The 21,387-nt window shown below is 36.8% G+C and overlaps 1 protein-coding gene across 10 annotated transcripts in view; it reads left to right on the plus strand.

The window, feature by feature from the left end:
- LOC143650462 (hyaluronidase-4-like) overlaps positions 1-21,387 on the plus strand; it is a 137,933-nt gene that overhangs the window by 76,726 nt on the left and 39,820 nt on the right. For 9 of the 10 annotated variants that reach the window (XR_013159654.1, XR_013159666.1, XM_077121466.1 and 6 more), the window contains one exon: positions 1,190-1,279. The exons of the other annotated variant lie outside the window; for it this stretch is intronic. Coding sequence is in view for 7 of the 9 variants with exons in the window: in XM_077121466.1 (XP_076977581.1) it covers positions 1,190-1,279 (90 nt within the window). In the remaining 2 variants the exon portion in view is untranslated. The remainder of the gene's footprint in view (positions 1-1,189; positions 1,280-21,387) is intronic. 10 annotated transcript variants of the gene reach the window in all.

A 21,387-nucleotide genomic window follows, 5' to 3' on the forward strand; every position in this document is an offset into this window, starting at 1 on the left:
AGGCTTTGCTGTAGCATAGTTATTTTGTCATTTTAGTCTTTCAGCACTCCACTTTGCACTAGAATTTTGACTCTCCATATCTTGCAGAAGAAAGAATGCAGATTGCTCGATCAATCATCCCTTCTATCGATCAATCATCCCTTCTATCTTTCATCTCTCCCTGTTCCCTGCTTCTTTCCTTTTGACCTATAATCATGAACATTATCTCCTCAATTTCTCATCTGGTAAATTATAATCTACTCAGTCACATAACTTGAGAGTCACATGGATGCCTTTCCTACACTCTCCATTATCCAACGGGTAACTAAAACTACCGCAATTTCCAAATAGCACTTTGATATGTCCCTTCTGCTTTATGAGGACTGACACTGCCTTTGTTGAAGCCCTTATCATTTCCCACTGACTAGTTTCCATCATCAACTAAATGGTGACCCTGCCTACCATCTTGACTTCTCTCTAATGCAGTCTTCATATTATAGCCAGAAATGTATTTCAAAGGTCAAATTTGTGTCTTTGCCATACTGAAAATTATTTGTAACTAACTACCAACTCCTTAAAATAGATAGAGTCTTCAAATTTTGATCCTGCTTGAATTCACAGATTCACCTGCCTTCAATTCTCCCAGATCCCCTGTGCTTTATCCATAAGGACCATGCTAACTTCTGGATGAGCCTCTACTCTTATTCTTCCTTTTAGGCATAAAATTCTGCTCTCTCTAGTCTGACTTGTGAATTCCTACATATTATCAAAGGGTCATTTGAAAGTTTACCTCATCAAGGAAGCTTTCATAGACTGGTCCATGCAGAGTTAAGCATTTCTTCTAATCTAACTGTGCCTTGTGGGTATTACAAATATAGAACTTAACTTATTATATTGTATTTATTTGTTTATATGTCTGTCTCAACCATCAGACTAAAGCACTCTCTCAAGAACAGAAACTGGGCTCTAATTCATTTTTATATCTGCATATTTAGAACTTTACCTGATACGTCACAAATACTTATCAAATAAATGTAAAAATCCAAGACAGCTTTTCCAACTGCTCTATAGTCCTTTGTTTTAGAAATAAAGAAAATATTTCTCTATAAATGTGTTCTTTACTATAGTGATGTGTTGAGTCTTATTACTAAATTGTCAAGGACTTAATTTTGTCTGGCAAAAACTATCCCTAACATTCCTGTTTTTTTAGGAGGACTTAGTACATACAATTGGTGAGAGTGCCGCATTGGGGGCAGCAGGAATAATATTGTGGGGAGGTTATGATTATGCTGCTTCAAAGGTAAGCAATGCTCCATCTGTCAGCATCTTGAATATATTCTAGATTTTTTAAAATCATTTTACATCGGAGCCAAGTGATTGCTGATTATCTGTTTACTTGACTTTAATGAACTTCAAAGAGGAAAGAGACTAACATTTTTTGAGCACCTATTCTATATCAGTCACTGTGGTTAGTAGTCTGGTGGAAAGAGCATAAACTTTCAATTCAGACAGCACTAAGTTAGAATCCAATTTTTACATTCTAGTGGTATAATCGGGCAAGCTGATTAACCTCTTGCATTCTCCATTTTAACAACAGTACTAAAATAAAACTTACTCTTCATAAGTTTGAGTAGAATATATGGCATATGTGTGACAAGGGAAAAAGATACTAAATTTAAAGAATAAATATTATCTCACCCACACTAGGGAAGGTGGATTCAATTCCTGGCCCGTTCACTGCCTCCCACCTTCCCCCCCCCAAAAAAAAATCAACTAATGGTGCTACAATAATGGGATAGTCACAAGGATAAAAAATGAAATATGACTCCCACCATACAAAATACAAAAAAGAAAAAGGAAAAGTGTGGTCTCATAAGATGTAAAAATACTAGCAGTCACTTTCTCATTCAGTGTGATTCAATCAGTGTGTTAAAAGCAGGGGTCCTCGGGTGAGACTGCTTGGGGTAAGATCCTCACTTATCCACACTAGCCATGTGATATCGAGCAAATGTAAAATGACAATAATAATAGTATCTACCTCATGGGGTTATTTTGAGATTTCTATTATTAATGCATACAAAGCACTTAACCCTTCCCCACTCTCTGCATTGTAAGATTCTCTGACTCTGACAATTCAGTCTTTAGCTGACACCTTGCAATTTCCCCCTTTGTTCCTTCCCCAAGGTCCCCTTTCCCCTTAGCTTTATGGACCAAGTCCTTTCTGGAAGATGAATGCCTGACTAACTTCCGTGGCATACATCTTGGACCATGAGTATCACTCCTGTACTCTTGCTCTGTCAACATGTTTCTGGGCAGGCTACTTCCTCTGCTACCCTCTCTCCTCACAATGCCTTTGTGGGTTACTCCTATCAGCTTTCTGCCTACAGACTTCTCCACAGGACAGTCCAGCACCAGCTCTTGTCCCCTCACCCAAACTCGAGGGCATACATCTCAAACTTTATCTTTCTGAGCTCTTCTCTTTTTACTCTCCACCCCCCTCCCCCCGCACTGGGCTCCAGTCACAGAGACCTGCTTGCATTCAAACTCTTGACTCCGGAATATTCTCCCCCAGATACCTGCATTGCTCTCACTCACCTTCAAGACTTGACTGAAATTTCACTCTACCTTATTTAAAACTGAAATGTGCAGCATCTCCAGACCAACACTCTTCATCTCCCTACCCTGCTATGTCTTTCTCTATAGCATTCATCATCTTCTGATATGCTATGATATTTATTTGTTTATATTGTCTATTGTCATTCTTTCTCTACTTGAATGTGAGCTCCATGGGAGCGAGATTATTTTCTGTTTTAACCACTTTTGTCCCTAGAACCTATTACAGAGTTTGACACATAGCAGTATGTACCCCAAGCTCCATGCAAGCTTCATATGGCTCCCAGAATTTCTACCCCTTCACATTCCATTAGTAGATTTTTCTTCTTCCTACAAATTTCTAGCTATTTGTTTATATAGGCTAGAGGTGGGTGAATGCCTCATAACTCCTCAGTTGTTAACCATTTTGTTTTAAGCTTTGAATTTCAGCCATAATCTCTCTCACTCTCTGTATACACACCTTCATGCACACACACACACACAAGCATAAATCTATATGTTTCTTTTACCATACTACATAGAAATGGCTTAACAGATTTTTCCCAATTTTAAGTACATGTTTGAGATGATCTGATTAAATTTAACCTATGTCACATGGACAAGATTTACTTTGGGGTTCTGGTGTACTTCTCTAAGACATAGTTCATTTTCCTCAAAAGCAGCTGATACAGATATGTAATCTCATCTCCCAAACCCCACAAATCCAATTCCAAAAACAATGATAACTAACATCTACTGGATCAAAAGCTTCATAATGAAACAGAGAAGGAGGCTGAACCACACAAATAAAACTTCCTAATCACCTTTAAATGTTGCCCCAAAGCCTCAATTCTAATGGCAACTATCAAATCTCTCTTTCTCCCAAAACTTTCCCCCTACTTACTTTCCCTATCTCTGACCAGGCTCTTCTCCCCTATGTACATAATCAATCCCTGCTGGTCTGTTCGACCATCCCTTCTCTTTTAATTAAAAATTTTATTTTGAAATAACTGTAGATTCACATCCAGTTAATAGAAATAATAGAGAGACCACATACTCTTTAAACAGCTACCACCAATGATAAAATCTTGCAAACCTAAAATACAATATTACAAGCAGGGTACTGACATTGATATGGTCATGATACAGAACATATCCATCACCACAAGGATCCCTCACGTTTCTCCACTCTCACCCCCTCCGTAACCCCTGCTACCACTAGTCTGTTCCCCATTTCTATAATTTTATCATTTGAAGAATGTTATATAAATGGAATCATACAGTATGTACCCTTTGAGATTTGCTTTTTTTTGTTTCCTCAGCGTATATATATATATATATATACGCAATATATATATATATATATATTTTGCATGGGCAGGCTCTGGGAATTGAACCTGGGTCTCTGGCATGGTAGGCGAGAATTCTGCCATTGAGCTACCATTGCATCACCCTCCGCATAATTTTTAAGGAACACAGTTTCTTATATCAAAATCTGGGCACACAGATAAATTTACAGTGCAGTCAAGAAAGAAACCAGGGAATCTATTTCCGCCCTGCTTCCAGCAGGGAGGATGCAGGGCTGACAGAAACAGGCTTCTGGAGTTCGCTGAACTGAGTGTTGGAATAACGACTGTGCTCCAAGAAAAGGGGCACATAGAGCTGGGTACCAACTCTGGCTCTTTATTGGCAAACCCGGGGTGCTGGGTCCAGCTCCGAGAATGCTATTTCTTCTTCTTTTTTTTTAAGCAGCCCATTAAAAAAAGCAGTTGGCGTCTTGGTTTTCAGCCCAGAAGTAGGGTTGAATGAGAGATAAAGGGCAGAGGTAGGGTTGACTGAGAGATAAAGTAACTATTCAGGTGGAGTAGATAGTTTCCTAGAGTCTCCTCCCCCCAAAAGAGGGAGTCAGGACCCATGCAAGTGGTGTCTGTCATTCAGATAATTTAGATTTCAGGGGCTGGGTTGGCAGCAACAGTTTCAACCTGCAAAAAGCAGAGCCCAGCCTGTCTAAAACACTATGGCAAGGGCAGGAGTGGGGCTGTTTGCAAATCACTATAACTTTTCCAGCCTGCAGAGAACAGGTGAGGATGATGGGGGCTGAAGGGTGGCTCGTCTGCAAGAAAGTTGGGGAGGCAAATCCCAGCACAGATGGCGGGTTATTTAGAGAACTCAAACCCCAGGAGCTGGGAAAACAACAACAGTTTCAAATAGATTCTCTACACCCCCTCCACTTCTCCACTCCCTCCACTCCACATCCTCAGTCTCAACCACAGCCCTAGCAAGGGTGGAGTTGGCTGAGAATTAAAGGCACACTGTTACTTTAGGCCCTGGAAAATCAGTGGCCTCAAGAGCACCATCTGCTGGGAAGGAAAGGAAGAGCAAAGAATCAGGAGGTTTCACAGGAAAGACTAGCATGTGAGCACTCTGCATGTCTCACCTGCAGGGAAACTTATACTCTATTACATCACCTTCATGAGTTCTTGTTTTGGTTTGTTAATATTGCCAGAAGTGCAATATACCAGAAATTGATTGGCTTTTATAAAGGGAATTTATTAAGTTACAAGTTTACCATTCTAAGGCCATAGAAATGTCCAAACTAAGGCATCCAGATAAAGATACCCTGACTCAAGAAAGGCTGACAGCATCAGAACACTTCTGTCAGCTGGGAAGGCACATGGCTGGCATCTGCTGGACCTTTGGCTTCTGGTTTCAAACAGCTTCCTTGGGGACATTTTCTTTCTGAATCTCTAAACACCTCTGTCTGTGTTGGCTCTGAAGCTCTTTCCAAAATTGTTCCCTCTTAAAGGACTCTAGTAAGGAGATTAAGACCCATCTTGAATGGGAATAGACATATCTCCATGGAAACCACCTAATCAAAAGCTCCTAACACCGATTGGATGGGTCACATCTCCGTGAAAGTAATCTAATAAAAACATCCCATAATAGATCTACCTCCACAAGATTGGATTAGGAAAAAGACCCTGGCTTTTCTGGGGTGCATAACAATTTCAAACCAGCACAGTCCTGACCTGCCTTGTCTGGGAAAAACTCACTGAGGTAGATCCTCTCTCGGGGGGTCCCTCCTTCCAGAATCAACCCTCCAGGTAAAAGTTCCAAAGGAAATGAAGGGAGCATTAAAAGCATGTAGTGGCAAAAAACAAACAAACAAACAAACAAACAAAAACAGCTAATCAACATTACCTGAAGAGAAAGATTTTTCCTGGGGGTGAAACAACTGCACAAAAAAGGGCAATCTCAAAAATAAGTCCATATATGCTGGGAAAGAAACAAAAAAAATCTGAAAAAGTTCTAATCAGCTAAAGAGAAGCTGTGTTAGAGGTCTAAAAAAAAGTGGAATCAAATGTCAAAGAATAGGTAGAGCTCAAAACCAATCAAGTAGAAAACCCTAAGTAAGAGAGAGAAAATGACCTCCAGAATAAACTGATCAAGAAAATCAGATGCCTAGCCACACAGTAAAAAATCATGAGTCACACTAAGAAGCATAAAGATATGGCTCAGTCTAAGAAACAAACTAAAACTTCAGATGAGAGACAGCAATTGAAACAACTAATGAAGGATGTTCAAAAACCCTCCTAAATAAATACACCTAGTTGAAGGGAAATGTGGCAAAAGAGTTGAAGGACATAAAGAAGACAATGAGACAATAGGTGACCATAAAGAAGAACTTGGAAACTTACAAAAAAAAAAAAAAAGATAAAATTTATGTGAATTAATGGTGCAATAGAAGAAAAATACAACAGCAGATGTGAAGAGGCAGAAGAAAGAATTAGGGAACTAGAGGACAAGATATCTGTAATCTTACACATAAAAACAGATAAGAAAAAGAATGGAAAAATTTGAGCAGGGTCTCAGAGAATTGAATGGTAACAAGCAGGCAAATATGTGTTTTGGGTATTCCAGAAGGAGAAGAGAAGGGAAAGGGGGAAGAAAGAACAATGGAGGAAATAATCATTGAAAATTTCCCAACTCTTATGGAAGACATCAAATTACAGGTCAGAGGAATGCAACATACCCCAAACAGAATAGATCCAAATAGACCTACTCCAGGACAATTATTAATCAGATTATTAAATGCCAAAGAAAAAGAATTCTGAAAGAAAGAGAAAAGTGATCCATCACATAGAAGGAAATCTCAAAAAGACTATGTGCTGATTTCTCAGCAGAAACAATGGAGGTGAGAAGGCAGTGGTGTGATATATTTAAGATACTGAAAGAGAAAAACTGCCAGGCAAAAATTCTATATCCAGTGAAACTGTCTTTCAAAAATGAGGGAGAGTTTAAAATATTTGCAGATAGACACCGAGAGAGTTTGTGAACAAAAGACCTGCCCTACAATGAATATTAAAGGGAATGCTACAGTCTGACAGGAAAAGACAGGAGAAAAGGGCTGGAAGAGAGTGTAGTAATGAAGATTACCAGTAAGGATAAAAAGAGAGAGAAAGAAAAATATGACATATAAAATCCAAAGGACAAAATGGTTGAGGAAAGCACTACCTTTACAGTAATAACATTAAATATTAATGGATTAAACTCCCTGTTTCCATTTGTGGATGCTACTGGAATGCAAAATACCAGAAATGGATCAGCTTTTATAAAGGGGATTTATTAAGTTACAAGTTTATGGTTCTAAGGCTTTAAAAATTTCCAAACTAAGGCATATAGAGAAAGATACCTTGACTCCAAGGAGAGACCTAATGGTGTTCAGGTTTCCTTTGACACATGGGAGGGCATGTGACTGGCATCTGCTGGTCCTTATTCCTGGTTCCAATGTTTCCAGCTTCTGATTCCAGTAGCTTTCTGTCTAAATATATGGGCTCCTGACTTAGCTGCTCCAGTGCAAAACTCTGGGTTTCATCCCCAAGCTTAGTATCTCATGGAAAGGCAGATGGCAATGTTTGATGGGCTCTGGTGGTGTGTAGCTTCTACTCAGATCCTGGTATTTCGTGGGTTTTTGCATTTCCAAACATCTGCATCCAAGCCTTCTCCTAAATGTTTCCCTGTATTGGCTTTTTTAAGGATTCCAGTAAACTATTCAAGACTTACCCTCAATGGGCAGAGTCACATCTCCATCCTGATTAGTTGTAGATCATACCCACAATTGTGTACATCATATCTCCATGGAAGTAATCTAATAAAAAAGGTCACACCCACATTTGGTTTTGTCACATATCCATGGAAGCAACCTAATCAAGAGGTCCAACCCTACACTATTGGATCAGGATTAAAAGAACATGGCTTTTCTGAGGTACATAGCAATTTCAAACTAGATACTCTCCAATCAAAAGACATAAACTGGAAGAATGGATTAAAAAACAGGAACCATCTTTATATTGTCTGCAAGAGACTCATTTTAGATCTAAGGACAAAACTAGGTTGAAAGTGAAAGGTTGGAAAAAGATACTCCATGCAAACAACAACTAGAAAAGAGCTGGGCTAGCTATACTAATAGCAGACAAACTAGACTTTAAATATAAAATGATTTAAAATGACAAAGACAGGTATTAATAAAAATAAACAATTTATCAAGAAGAAATAACAATCATAAGTATTTATGAACCTAGCCATAGTGTCCCAAAAAGCTTGAGGCAAACACTGGCAACACTGGCATGAGATATAGATATCTCTACAATAATAGTTGGAGACTTCACTATACCACTTTCATCAATGGACAGAACATCTAGATGGATGATCAATAAGGAAACAGATCATGAATAATATGATGAATGAACTATACTTAATAGTCATTTACAGAACATTGCACCCCAATGTATATCATTGAGAAGATATACATTCTTCTCAAGTGTATGGTATGTCAACAAAACTGTAAAAAATGAAGAGAAAACTACAAGTGCTGGAGGAGAGGTGGAGAAAGAGGTATACCTATTTACTATTGGTAGGGAAGTAGAATTGTCCCACCCCTCTGGATGGCAGTTTGGCATTTCTTCAGGAAGCTAAGTATAAAGTTGCCATATGATCGAGCAATCCCATTGTTTGTATATACTCAGAAGAACTGAAAGCAGGGACATGAATAGACATTTGCACACCAATGTATATGGTGGCATTATTTTTGATTGCCAATGGATGGAGGTGGCCCAAGGGACCAGAGATTGATGAACAGAGAGGTGAACTGTGGTGTTTACATACAATGGAATATTACATGGCTGCAGAAAAGGAATGAAGTCATGAAGCATGCAATGATGTGAATGAAGCTTGAAGATACCATGTTGAGTGAAATAAGCCAGAAATAAAAGACAGATATTGTATGGTCTTACTAATATGAACTGACTATATAAGTAAACTCTGAGAGAGTTGAAAGCATAGGTTATCAGAAAATAGAAAATGGGCAGAGATTGGGCAATTGGTGCTTAAGGAGTAGAGAATGTTCAATAAGATTGATTGTAAATGTTCAGAAATGGATAGCACAATATTGTAATTAACAAAGCTGAGTATGTGTATAGTTGAGAGAGGAAGGCTAGAGTCATGTATGTTTACAGAAGGAAGGCTAGAGGATAAAAACTGGGACTGTATAACTTAGCAAAATCTAGATAGTGATGGCGGTTCATTGCACAATCTAAGAAAGTTCTTACATAAAATAGAACAAACATAGGTCACTATTACAAGGTTTTAATAATAGGATGATACACGGGAAAATACAATTAATGTAAAGTAAGGTCTATAGTTAAAGTAACATTGTAATATTCTTGCATTAATTGTCACTAAAAGCTAAATGTCAATAATAGGGAGATATAAAAGGTACATGGGATTTTTTTCTTCAGAAGAAATGAGAATGTTCTCATATTAACTGTAGTGGTGATGCATAGCTATTTGATTATACCAAGAGCCACTGACTGTACACTTAGGATGAATTGGGTGGTGTGTGAATAAACTTAAAAAAATAAAGGTAAACAGGAAGACAATAAGACAACAAATCCTCTGTGAAACAGGAAATGGTGGTCATATTTGTAGATGATTCTGACCTCTTGCGACCTTTTCTTGACCTTCACCTTTCTTGTCATTCATTGAAAAGCACAATCTACCTAAACTTACACCTATAGGTACGCCTAAGAGTCACCTCTAGAGGGCCTCTTTTGCTGCTCAGATGTGGCCTTTCTCTCTTTTTCTCTCTCTCTAAGCCCAATTCTGCAAATGAAACCATTGCCCTCCCCCCTATATGGGACATGATATCCAGGGATGAAAGTCTCCCTGGCGGCATGGGAGATGACTCCCTTGAATGAGCCTGGCCCTGGCACTGTGGGATCAACAATGCCATCCTAACCAAAAGGGGGAGAAGAAGTGTAACAAAGTATCAGCGGCAGAGAGAGTTCAAATAGAGTAGAGAGGCTACATTGGAGGTCATTCTTTATGGCTACATTGGAGGTCATTCTTTATACAAGCTTCAGTTAGACGTTGCTACCTATCATAACTTGCCAAACCCCAACCAAAATCCTTCCTGCCAATCCTAGAGAATACTTTGGGCATTATATGAGTCTAGACAGGTTCCAGTCACTAGAGTAACTTTCCAAAACTTACAACCTCCAGATGGGTCCCTGGACCAGATAAGTCCTTAAATGTAGAGGGCAAGTCTCTCCAAAACATCAACTAGTTCCATCCCCTATCCCATATTATCAACAGCCCCTTCCAAGAGGAAAATGTTAGAATGGGCATAGCCCAAACATTTATAAAGAGTGGGAGAAAGATCAAAGGTGATGGTGGAGTTATACAGAGAAGGCTGAGTTTAACAAATGAGTACGAGTGCTAAATCATTATACTGATATTTCTTTTAGCCTCCAGTACCTTAGAACAGCTAGAAATAAAAAGCTAAAATTGTGGAATTGTAACCTGTACCAAACTCTGAAATCTGTTCTACAACTAATTGTTACGATGTACTTGGAAATGTATTGCTGTTATGTATATATGTTGTTTAAAGAGAAGGAGGAGTATAACAGAGAAGACAGGATTTAGCAAATGAGTATGACTGCTGAATCATTATATTGATATTTCTGTTGGTACCCAGTATCTTAGAGCAGCTAGAAGAAAAAATGAAAAATTGTGGAACTACAACCATACCAAATTTTAAAATCTGTTCTATAACTTCTTGTTAACATGTATTTCAGAAATGTATTGCCTTTTTGTATATATATGTTATATTGCAAAATAAAAAAGTTAAAAAATAAAAAACTAGAATGCACAATAATTTTCATGGTATAAAGGTCTCAAAAAAAACCAATTACATTACACAACCAAGTGGGATTTATTCCAGGACTGCAAGTCTAGTTCAACATTCAAAAAATCAATTAATATAGTCCACTACATCAAAAGGCTAAAGAAGAAAAATCATATGATGATATCAAACTATGCCGAAAAAGCATTTTATAATGTCCAACATCTTTTCACGAGAAAAACTCTAAGCAAACTAAGAATAGAGGAAAACTTCTTCAACTTCCTAAAGAACATAAGCAAAAAACCTGCAGACACCACCACACTTAATGGGGAACAAGACAAGATGTCCCTTCTCAGTACTCCTATTAAACATTGTATGGGAAGTCCTAGCTGACACAATAGGACATGACAAGAAACTAAAATGTATACAGACTTGGAAAGGAGAAATAAAACTCATTGTCAGAAGATAATATGATTGTCTATGTAGAAAAATCCCAAAGAATTGACAAAACAAACAAACTCAGTAACTAATAAGCAATTATAGCAAGATTGCAGGATAAAAGGTTAATATATATATAATCAATTGCTTTCCCATATACGAGCAATGAACAATTGGAATTTTTAATAAAAACCACAATACCATTTACATTAATACACACACAAATACATAGGTATGAATCTAAAAAAATACATTCAATATGTATATATGAAGAAAACTATAAAACTCTCATGAAAGAAATAAAAGAAAATATAAATAATGAGTGGAGAGATATTTATATTCATGGATAGGAAGACAATATTATTAAGATGTCATTTTTCCATATGTATATTCATTCCATATTCAACGCGGCACCTATGAAAATCCAAGCAAGTTATTTTGTGGATATCGGCACCCTGATTCTAAAGTTTATGTGAAAGGAAAAGACCCAAAATAACCAACAGAATACTGACATAGAACAAAGTTATAGTACTGACACTACATGACTTCAAGACTTACCGTAAAGCTACAGTGATCAAGATAGTATGATATTGGTGAAAGAATAGACAGATCTGTGGAACAGAATAGAAAGCCCAAAAAATAAATCCATACAATTACAGTCAACTATCTTTGACAAAGCAGCAAAGATATCTCAATGGAGAAAGGATAGTCTTTTCAACAAATGATGCTGGAACAACTGGACATCCACATGCAAAAAAAAAAAAAAAATCTACACAAGGATCTTACACCCTTCACAAGAAGCAACTCAAAATAGTTCATAAACCTAAATGTAAACCACAGAAATATGAAACATTTCGAATATAACAGGAGAAAATATAGGTAATCTTTTTAAATTCATCACCGAAAGCATAATCCATGAAATAAAAAATTGATCTTAAACTTCAATAAAATTAAAAATATTTGCTCTGCAATGGGTACTGTTACTAGAATGAAGAGATAAGCCACAATTGGGAGAAAATATTTGCAAAACGTATCTGACAAAGGATTTGTACAAAGAGTTGTTAAAACACAATAATAATAATAAAAAAACAATAAAAAATGTGCAAATGAACTGAACAGATGCCTCATCTAAGAAAGTATACAGATGGAAAATAGGCACATGGAAAGATATTTAACACCATATGTTTTTAGGGAGTTGTAAATAAAAACAACGAAGAGATACCACTACACTCATATTGGAATGTCTAAAATTCAAAGCACTGACAACACCAAATGCTGTTGAGGATATAGAGCAACAGGAACTCTCATTCATTGCTGGTGAGACTGAAAAATGGTACGTTCAGTTTGAAGAGAGTCGGCAGTTTCTTACAAAACTAAATATAAGCTTACCATATGATCCAGCAATTGCACTTCTAGGAATATACCTAAAGGAGTTGAAAACTTATTTCAACACAAAACCTCTGCATGATTATTTATAGCAGTTTTATCTATCATTTCTGTAAAACTAAAACAGCTCAAAAACAAAGTTTTTTGAAGGGTATTTTAAAACTTCTCTTGAAAAGTTGAGATATCTTGCAACAATGGCCCAGATTTTGCAGTTGTTGAGAACCAGTTGCTCTCTCTACATGAGGCTTCCTCTCTCAGTTGCACCAATTCATTAATTATCCTGGTAGGCTTTGATATTTACATTCCCAGGCTTAGAGTTGGCATTTACACTTACTAGTGAAATTGGTCTGTAATTTTCTTTTCTGGAAGTTTTTCTATCATGGTTATGTTTGCTTCAAAGATGGTTCTTATTTCTTTTCATAATAATATAACATGAAAATGATCTAATCCTTAAAAGTTGAAAGTAACTCATATACAAAAAATGCTTGAGTTTATCAATCTTTACTTGTGTTAATTAATTGCTTCTCTAAATTGATCCATTTCTAATTGTTTTTTATCTCCTGGATCAACATTGGTAATTTATTATTAAAATTTTTCATTTGTTAGTATAGAACACATGATATATGAAATTATAATTTAAAAAATCTCCTAAACTTTAGTTCTGTTGATCTCATTCATATCTATTTTCCTTTCTTTCTTATTAATTAAATTTGTCAGATGTAAATACTTTATAGTTTCCTTTTCTTGAAGACTTAGCTCTTGGAGTTATTTGTCAATTTAATTTTCTAATTCATTAATTTATGCTTTTTAATTCTTTCCTTTCAGGATCTGCTCTTCTAAAAATTATTTTTGCTAACTTTTTTAGTTCAATATTTTATTTATTTTAATTCCTTCTTTTAAAAAAGTAAAAGTTTTTGAAATACAGAGTTTTATTATGTATTTAATCCTAACATGGTTTAAAGTGTCTGTTAAGACATTTTCAGCATCAAAGACAGAATAGGAGAAAAATTCCCACTGAAATTACACATTCCTTTGGTCAGTTTTTTAGAATTAGAAGTTAAGACTGGACACACTGGAGGTCAGGAGAATTTATCACAAAGAATGAAGGGTTCCTTCAGGACTCCTAGAAATTGATGGCCCGCTACTGGTAATAAAATGGAGATAGGAAAGGCATCTGCTCAATGAAGCAGGTAGGAAAGATATCCACTGAATGAAGCAGATAACAATCTACAAGAATAGAAAGGCATCTGAGAGGATGCATATTTTGGAAAAGTGGGACACATGCAGGGAATCATATGTGGAACAGACATTCTTCTTAGTACTAGATCAACCAGCACTTATACTGCTGAATAGCTGAATGGAAATTTAAGTGAAAGTCAATCCCAAAATGCCATATTTCTTGTTTGATAATCATATTACCTGTTCAACAAAAAGCATTTGACTAGGCATTTGCTTTTACCTCTAAGAATTAGTTTGGCTGTATCAATTGGTTTTAATATACAGTATTCTGATTTTTACTTTCTAATTAGTTTGAAATTGTTTTTTTTAAATTTCCTCTTTGACAGAGTTATTTAGGAGATTTTTTTTTTTTACCTGAAGGAACTGAGATTATTTTGCTTCCCATATTTATTATTATTTTCTATTTTATTCCATTATAGACAGAAATATTGTTGCTATATTTAGAACAGATCATACAATGCCAAAGGGAAAAACTGGGAGATTAGTTGAGAAGCTATTGCAATAATTCAGATGAGCATTAATGGCAGCCTAGATCTTTATGGTAGCCACAGTTGGATTGTGGATTTATTCTAAAGGTAGACTAAATATGAACTGAAGAATGATTTCAAGGTTTTTTGTCCCGAGGAACTAGAAAATGAAAGGTGATATAATCTAAGAAAGGGGGAAACTGTCAGAGTTGCCAGGTTGGGGAGAAATCAGGAGATTGGGCTGTAGTATGTTAAGTTTGAAATGACCAGGAGGAGATGTCAGGTACATAGGTAGATATACAGTCAGTTCAGGAATAAGGTCTAAAAAGATATACACTTTTGAATTATACTTAAAATAATAAGACAGGATGAATTTATCTGGAGAATGAGTGTAGCTAGAGAAGAGGAGGGGTCAAAGTGTTCAGTCTAGGATGTGCCAATGTTAAGAGGTAGGGAAGATGAGAACCAGTAAAGGAGATTGAGAAGGAGCATTCAGTAGGTAAGAGAAAAACCAAGAGAATGTGATGCCCTGGAAGTTAAGTGTTTTAAGAAAGAGGGCTGGGACATAATAGAGATGGACAAACCGAACTTGATTGTATTTGCCTATTGTTATTCTAAATTGACTTATACCTTCCCACAAATTTATTTTTTTGCTGGGGGAGGGGATGCAATTTTTGTTTGTTTGTTTTAACTTTATTCCATTTGTACTAGAAACCCCTCAGATACCTTAACCAAGGAGTGTTGTGCTGATATATTCCCAAATATACTGTGAGGTTGGCCTAGGCTGAATGTGCTGGAACAAGTAATTTTATATATATATAGTGCTTTCAGAATTTGTTATTGGCCAAAGTGCTACCTTGTTTAATTAGTTGTCATTAAAAGCTTTATTCTGCCTTAGGACTTACCATTTGAGCCTCCTACATCATTACAAGATGAACTTACAATTTCATGACCTTCTCTCACTGAGAAAATATCCCACTGTTATAAATTATTGAGTATAATTATTCACCAGTGTTTATAATGACCAAAATAATTGAAACTCTAATAGAAAACTCAATTTATACTATTAATGAACCAACTAGGATGTTCCAGTGGTGGTTCTTTCTATATGACTCAAGACAGGCACTTGTCAAGATTCCACTCAGATTCTTTTGGTTTAGCTGCAGGTATCATTAGGTTATGGCAGTCCATCCTAGCAGCCCAATGTGATCATCAGTAGGTAGAAATGCATCCTAGTGTTATAGCCCAATGTTGTGGGTACATCAATGAATGATATACATTGTGGGAAAAAAATTCTACTTACTGTCATTGAATCCTATTAGAAATGACTAGGGCATTTGATCATAAATAAGAATGTTCTATATTCTACCTCCTGCAACTTGACTGATGGATAAAGTGCAATATACTTATATGATGAAATATTGAACAACAGTTAAAATGAATGAACCAAAGCTACATAATCAACATGAAAAAAAACTCAAAAATATGTTGTTTAAAAAGCAAGTTGCAAAAAAAGAAAGGTGGGCCATTGTGGCTCAGCAAGCTTGATTCCCAGTACCTGCCCATAAAAGCAAGAAATATCCCACAATATATGCACTTATGTAAATGTTTAGTGATGTAATAAAAACATGGGTGTAAAAACTATGCATCAACTTCTGGAGAATGGTATCTCTGGGGAGATAAAGAGAAAAATGGACTTGGAAGTCTTAGGAAAAGCTGACCTAGGCAAGATGGCAGAATAGTGAAATACGCAATTTAGTGTACTACAGGGCAGCTAGAAAGTAGCCAGGAACTGTATGAAACAAGTATTGGGGGGGACAAAGTGACTGGACACTCATCATACACTAGTTTGGAAAAGGTGGAGTGGCTGAGAAACCACACAGGACTGTAAGGCTCCCAAGCTGTGGAGGTCACTACCCCTCCCCTATGAGTATGGCAAGCTGGTTTCCTAAGGAATGAAGAAACAGACCCTACTAAGAACAAGAAAGTTAGGTCAACCAAACTTCCAATTATGGAATTAATTAACAAATGTGGACTTCTACAAACAGTCACAAAACACAGATACCTCTGGAGTAAGCAGCAAAGGAACTCAGAGTTTTCACCCTGACAGAAAGAATGAGGCTGATGTAAAACAAACAAACAAACAAACAAACAAAAAAATATTTTTGAGTTGGACAGCACAAAATAGTGAAGAAGTTCTGGGATCCAAGAAAAGGAGGCACATAGAGTCTGAGGACACATTAAGCTATGTACCAACTACAACTCTTGTTTGGCAAACATGGGGAGCTGGGATCTGGCTCTGAAAAGGCTTTTCTTTCTCTCTCTCTCTCTGTTTTTTCCTTTTCTTAATAGATCATTAGATAGACTGGGAGCATTCTCAGGTCTCAGCACTACCCCAGGGAAAGGTGGAACTAAGGCATGTCTGAGAGAAAAGTAATTAGTCAGGAGAATAGAAATAATTCCCCAAAGGGTGTATCTTTCCCAAGAAAAGTGGGTGGGACTCAATTCAACTGGTGGACTTGAGGAGGAGATGTCAGGTAGGTAGGTAGATACACAGTCAGTTCAGGACTAGACTGAATTCTTTGACCTCTCCTCTTCTCTCTCTTTTTTTTTTTTGTTTAATATTTTTATTGTGATATCTCCAAATGCACACATTCCATTCATGGTATTCAATCAATAGCTTGCAATATCATCACATAGTTGTGTATGCATCACCATGATCATCTTTAGAACATTTGCATCACTCCAGAAAAAAAAAACACCCCATACTTCCCATACCCCTTACCCCTCCCTCTCATTGCCCACTAGTATTTCAATTCAGATAGTCTTGGCATGGATGAGGCAGCAGCTATGCCGACTGACAAAAGAGCCTGGGGGTCCCACGGTGGCTGACACCTGGGGGCGGGCCGAGGGGGCCGCCTGCTGGCTTCCTGGCTCTGCACATCCCCCGGCAGACAGGGTGGCGAATTGTCACCCTTGTCTGCAGGCGCATCCTTTGGACACTCCCAGGAATAACATGTAGACACTTTGAGGATGCCCAGTTTCTTGCCGGCGAGAGGTTCCTGCTGCTGCTCTTCTTCCTGCTGCTGCTCTCCGTGGCGCTCGTGGTCCTCTTCATTGGCTGCCAGCTGTGCCACTCTGCCTTCACTGCACTGCCTCATGACTGCTCATGAGGAATTCAAGGAATTCAGGCCCCAGGGGCTGGAAAATAGAAGCAACCTAAGCCCACATACTACCTCAGACTCTGTCTCAACTGTACACTGGTAGGGAGAGGCTACTGAGAATTAAAGGCACAGAATCATATTATGCTGCTGAAAAGCTGCAGGCTGACAAGTGCCACAGACTGCAGAATAGGAAAAGCACAGAGTCTAAAGGCTTCATAGGAAAGTTTAACAACCTGTTATGTCTCACCTTCAGAGAAATTTGATACTGGATACACTCTTGAGATATGGGCCTGTTTGGTCAGGGGAAACATGCCTAAGGTTGATCATATCTGAGGAGCACCTCCTGAAAAAAAGGTTCCATATAGGCAAGGCAATAACTAGAAAAACAAGAGATGAAAAATTCTGATCGATTAAACAGAAGTTACTCTAGAGGTCTAGAATAAGTTGAAATGAATACTAAAGAACAAATAGAGAACAAATCCAACCACAAGAAAACACAAGATAAAAGAATGAAAATGACCTCCAGAATAAACTAGTTAAGGAAATTAAATGCCTAAATGTCAGCAAAAAATAATGAGCCATACAAGGAAAATCAAAGACATGGTTTAATCAAAGGAACAAGGCAACATTTCAAATGAGATACAGGAGTAGAAACAACTAATTAAGGGTGTTTGAACAGACATACAAAATCACATCAAAAATCAAATCAATAAGTTGAAGGAAGGTATGGCAAAAGAGATGAAGAATATAAAGCAGACATTAGGTGAACATAAAACTTTGAAAAAATGGCAGAATTTATAGGAATGAAATGCATAATAGAAGAGATGAAAAATAATGGAGATCTACAACAGAAGATTTGAAGAGGTAGAGGAAAGGATTAGTGAAATAGAGGACAGGACACACAAAGAACAGATAAGGAAAATAATGGAAAAATATAAGCAGGGTTTCAGAGAATTGAATGATAATATGAAGCACATGAATATATGTTTTGTGGGTGTCTCAGAAGGAGAAGAGATGGAAAAAGGGGCAGAAATACTAATGGAGGAAATAATCATTGAAATTCCTTATGAAAGACGTAAAATTACAGATCCAAGAAGTGCAGCGTATTCCAAACAGAATGTATCCAAATAGACCTACTCCAAGACATTGTCAAATGTCAAAGACAAAAGAGAGAATTGTGAAAGCAGCAAGAGAAAAACAACCCATCACATACAAGGGAAGCTCGATAACTGGATTGCTCAAAAGAAATCATGGGGGGAAAAAAGCAGTGCTATGATATATTTAAGGTTCTGAAAGAGAAAAACTGCCAAACAAGAAATCTATACCCAGCAAAACTGTCCTTCACAAATGAGGGGGAGATTAAAATATTTTCAGACAAGCAGTCACTGAAAGAGTTTGTGACTAAGAGATTGGCACTATAAGACATATTAAAGGGAGTATGGCAGGCAGATAGGAAAAGACAGGAGAAGAGTGTAGAAATGAAGACTATCAGTAAAAAAAAAAGAGAGAAAAAAAGATACGATATATAAAATCCAAAAGACTAAATGGTAGAAGAAACTACTGCCTTTTCAGTAATAACATTAAATGTTAATGGAATAAAATCCCCAATCAAAAGACATAGACTGGCAGAATGGCTTAAAAAATAGGACCAATCTATATGCTGACTTTCTTTAGACCCAAGTACAAAAACAGATTGAAAGTGAAAGGTAGGAAGAAGATATTACATGAAAACAGCAACCAGAAAAGAGCAGGGGGTAGCTATAGTAATATCTGAGAAATTAGATTTCAAACATAAAACCATAAAAAGAGACAAAGAAGGACACTATGTAGTAATAAAAGAAACTGTTCATCAAGAAGGAAAATCATAAATATTTATGCACTGAGCCAAGGTGCCCCAAAATACAAAAAGCAAACCTGACAACACTGAAGAAAGAAGTAGACACCTCTACAATAATAGTTGGAAACTTCAATTCACTGTTCTAATCAATGGCTAGAACATCTAGACTGAGGAGCAATAAGGAAACTGAGATTTTGAATAAATACCATAAGTGAACTAGATTTAACAGAAATTTACAGAACATTACCCCCAACAACAGCAGGATAAGCATTTTTCTCAAGTGCTCATGGATCATTCTCAAGAATAAACCATAGCTGGTTCACAAAGCAAGTCTTAATGAATTAAGAAAGATTGAAATTATACAAAACACTATCTCAGATCATAATTGAAAGAAAGTGGAAATCAATAACAGACAGAGGGATGGAAAATTCACAAATATATGGAGGCTAAACAACACATTCTTAAACAACCAGTGGGTCAAGGAAGAAATTACAAGAGAAATTAGTAAACATATCAAGGCAAATGAAAATGAAATGACGCATATCAAAACTTATGGGATGCAGTACAGGTAATGCTGAGAAGGAATTTTATTCCTTTAAATGCCCATATATAAAAAGATGAAAGAGCAAAAATTGAGGAATTAATTGTTCACCTGGAAGAGAAATAAAAGCAAACTAACCTCACAGCAAAGAGAAGGAAAGAAACAATGAAGACAGGGCACAAATAAATGAAACTTAGAATATGAGAACAATGGAGAATATCAACAAAACCAGAAGTTGGTTCTTTGAGATAATCAATAAAATTGTTGGACCCTTAGCTAGGCTGACAAAATAAGAGAGAGGATGCAAATAATATCAGAAATGGGAGGGGAGACATAACCACCGACCATGCAGAAATAAAGGATGTAATGAGAGATATTATGAGCAGCTATATGCTAATAAACTGGACAATGTAGATGAAATGGGCAAATTCCTAGAAAAGCATGAAAAACCAGCATTGACTCAAGAAGAAATAGATGACCTCAAGTAAACGGTTGAATCAGTCATTAAGAAACTCCTCTCCCACCCCCATAAAAAGTACAGGACCAAATGGCTGCACATGTAAATTCTACCATACATTCAATAAAGAATTAGTACCAAACCTGCTCAAACTGTTCAAATAAATAGAAGAGGAGGGAAGGCTAAATAACTCATTCCATGAAGTGAACATCACCCCCATACCAAAGCCAGATAAAGATATTACAAGAAAAGAAAATTACAGACTAATCTCTCTAATGAATATAGATGCAAAAATCCTCAACAAAATCCTTGCAAATTGAATCCAGCAGCACATTAAAAGAATTATACACCATAACCAAGTTGGATTCATCCCAGGTATGCAAGGATGGTTCAACATAAGAAAATCAATTAATGTAATATACCATATCAACAAATCAAAGCAGAAAAAATACATGATCATCTTCATTGACAGAAAAGGCATTTGACAAAATTCAACATCCTTTCTTGTTGAAAACACTTCAAAGGATAGGAATAAATGGGAACTTCTCCAACATGATAAAGAGAATATATGAAAAACCCACAGCTAACATTGTCCTCAATGGGGAAAGACTAAAACCTTCCCCCTAAGATCAGGAACTAGACAAGGATGTCCACTATAACCATTGTTATTCAACATTGTGTTGGAAGTTCTAGCCAGAACAATTAGACAAGATAAAGAATTACAAGGCATCAAAATTGGAAAGGAAGAAGTAAAATTCTCATTGTTTACAGATGATATAATATTACATGTTGAAAACCCAAAAAAATTCACAGCAAAACTACTAGAGCTCCCCATCTGGGGAGTTCCTGATGTTCTCACAAGCAGTAGGGACAATAAATTCAATAGACTGAGGCCTCGATCTTGGGGCTTACCCTATGAAACATTCCTGCAAATGAGAAGCTAAACCTACTTATAATTATGCCTATGAGTCATCCCCACAGAAACTTTTTTGTTGCTCAGATATGACCTCTTTTTCTAAGCCAACTTGGCAAATGAACTCATTGCCCTCCCCTTTACATTGGACATGACTCCCAGAAATATATCTCCCTAGCAATGTGGAGCATG

This window comes from Tamandua tetradactyla, chromosome 1, assembly GCF_023851605.1.
Source record: "Tamandua tetradactyla isolate mTamTet1 chromosome 1, mTamTet1.pri, whole genome shotgun sequence".
In the NCBI taxonomy this organism is placed as follows: Eukaryota; Metazoa; Chordata; class Mammalia; order Pilosa; family Myrmecophagidae; genus Tamandua; species Tamandua tetradactyla.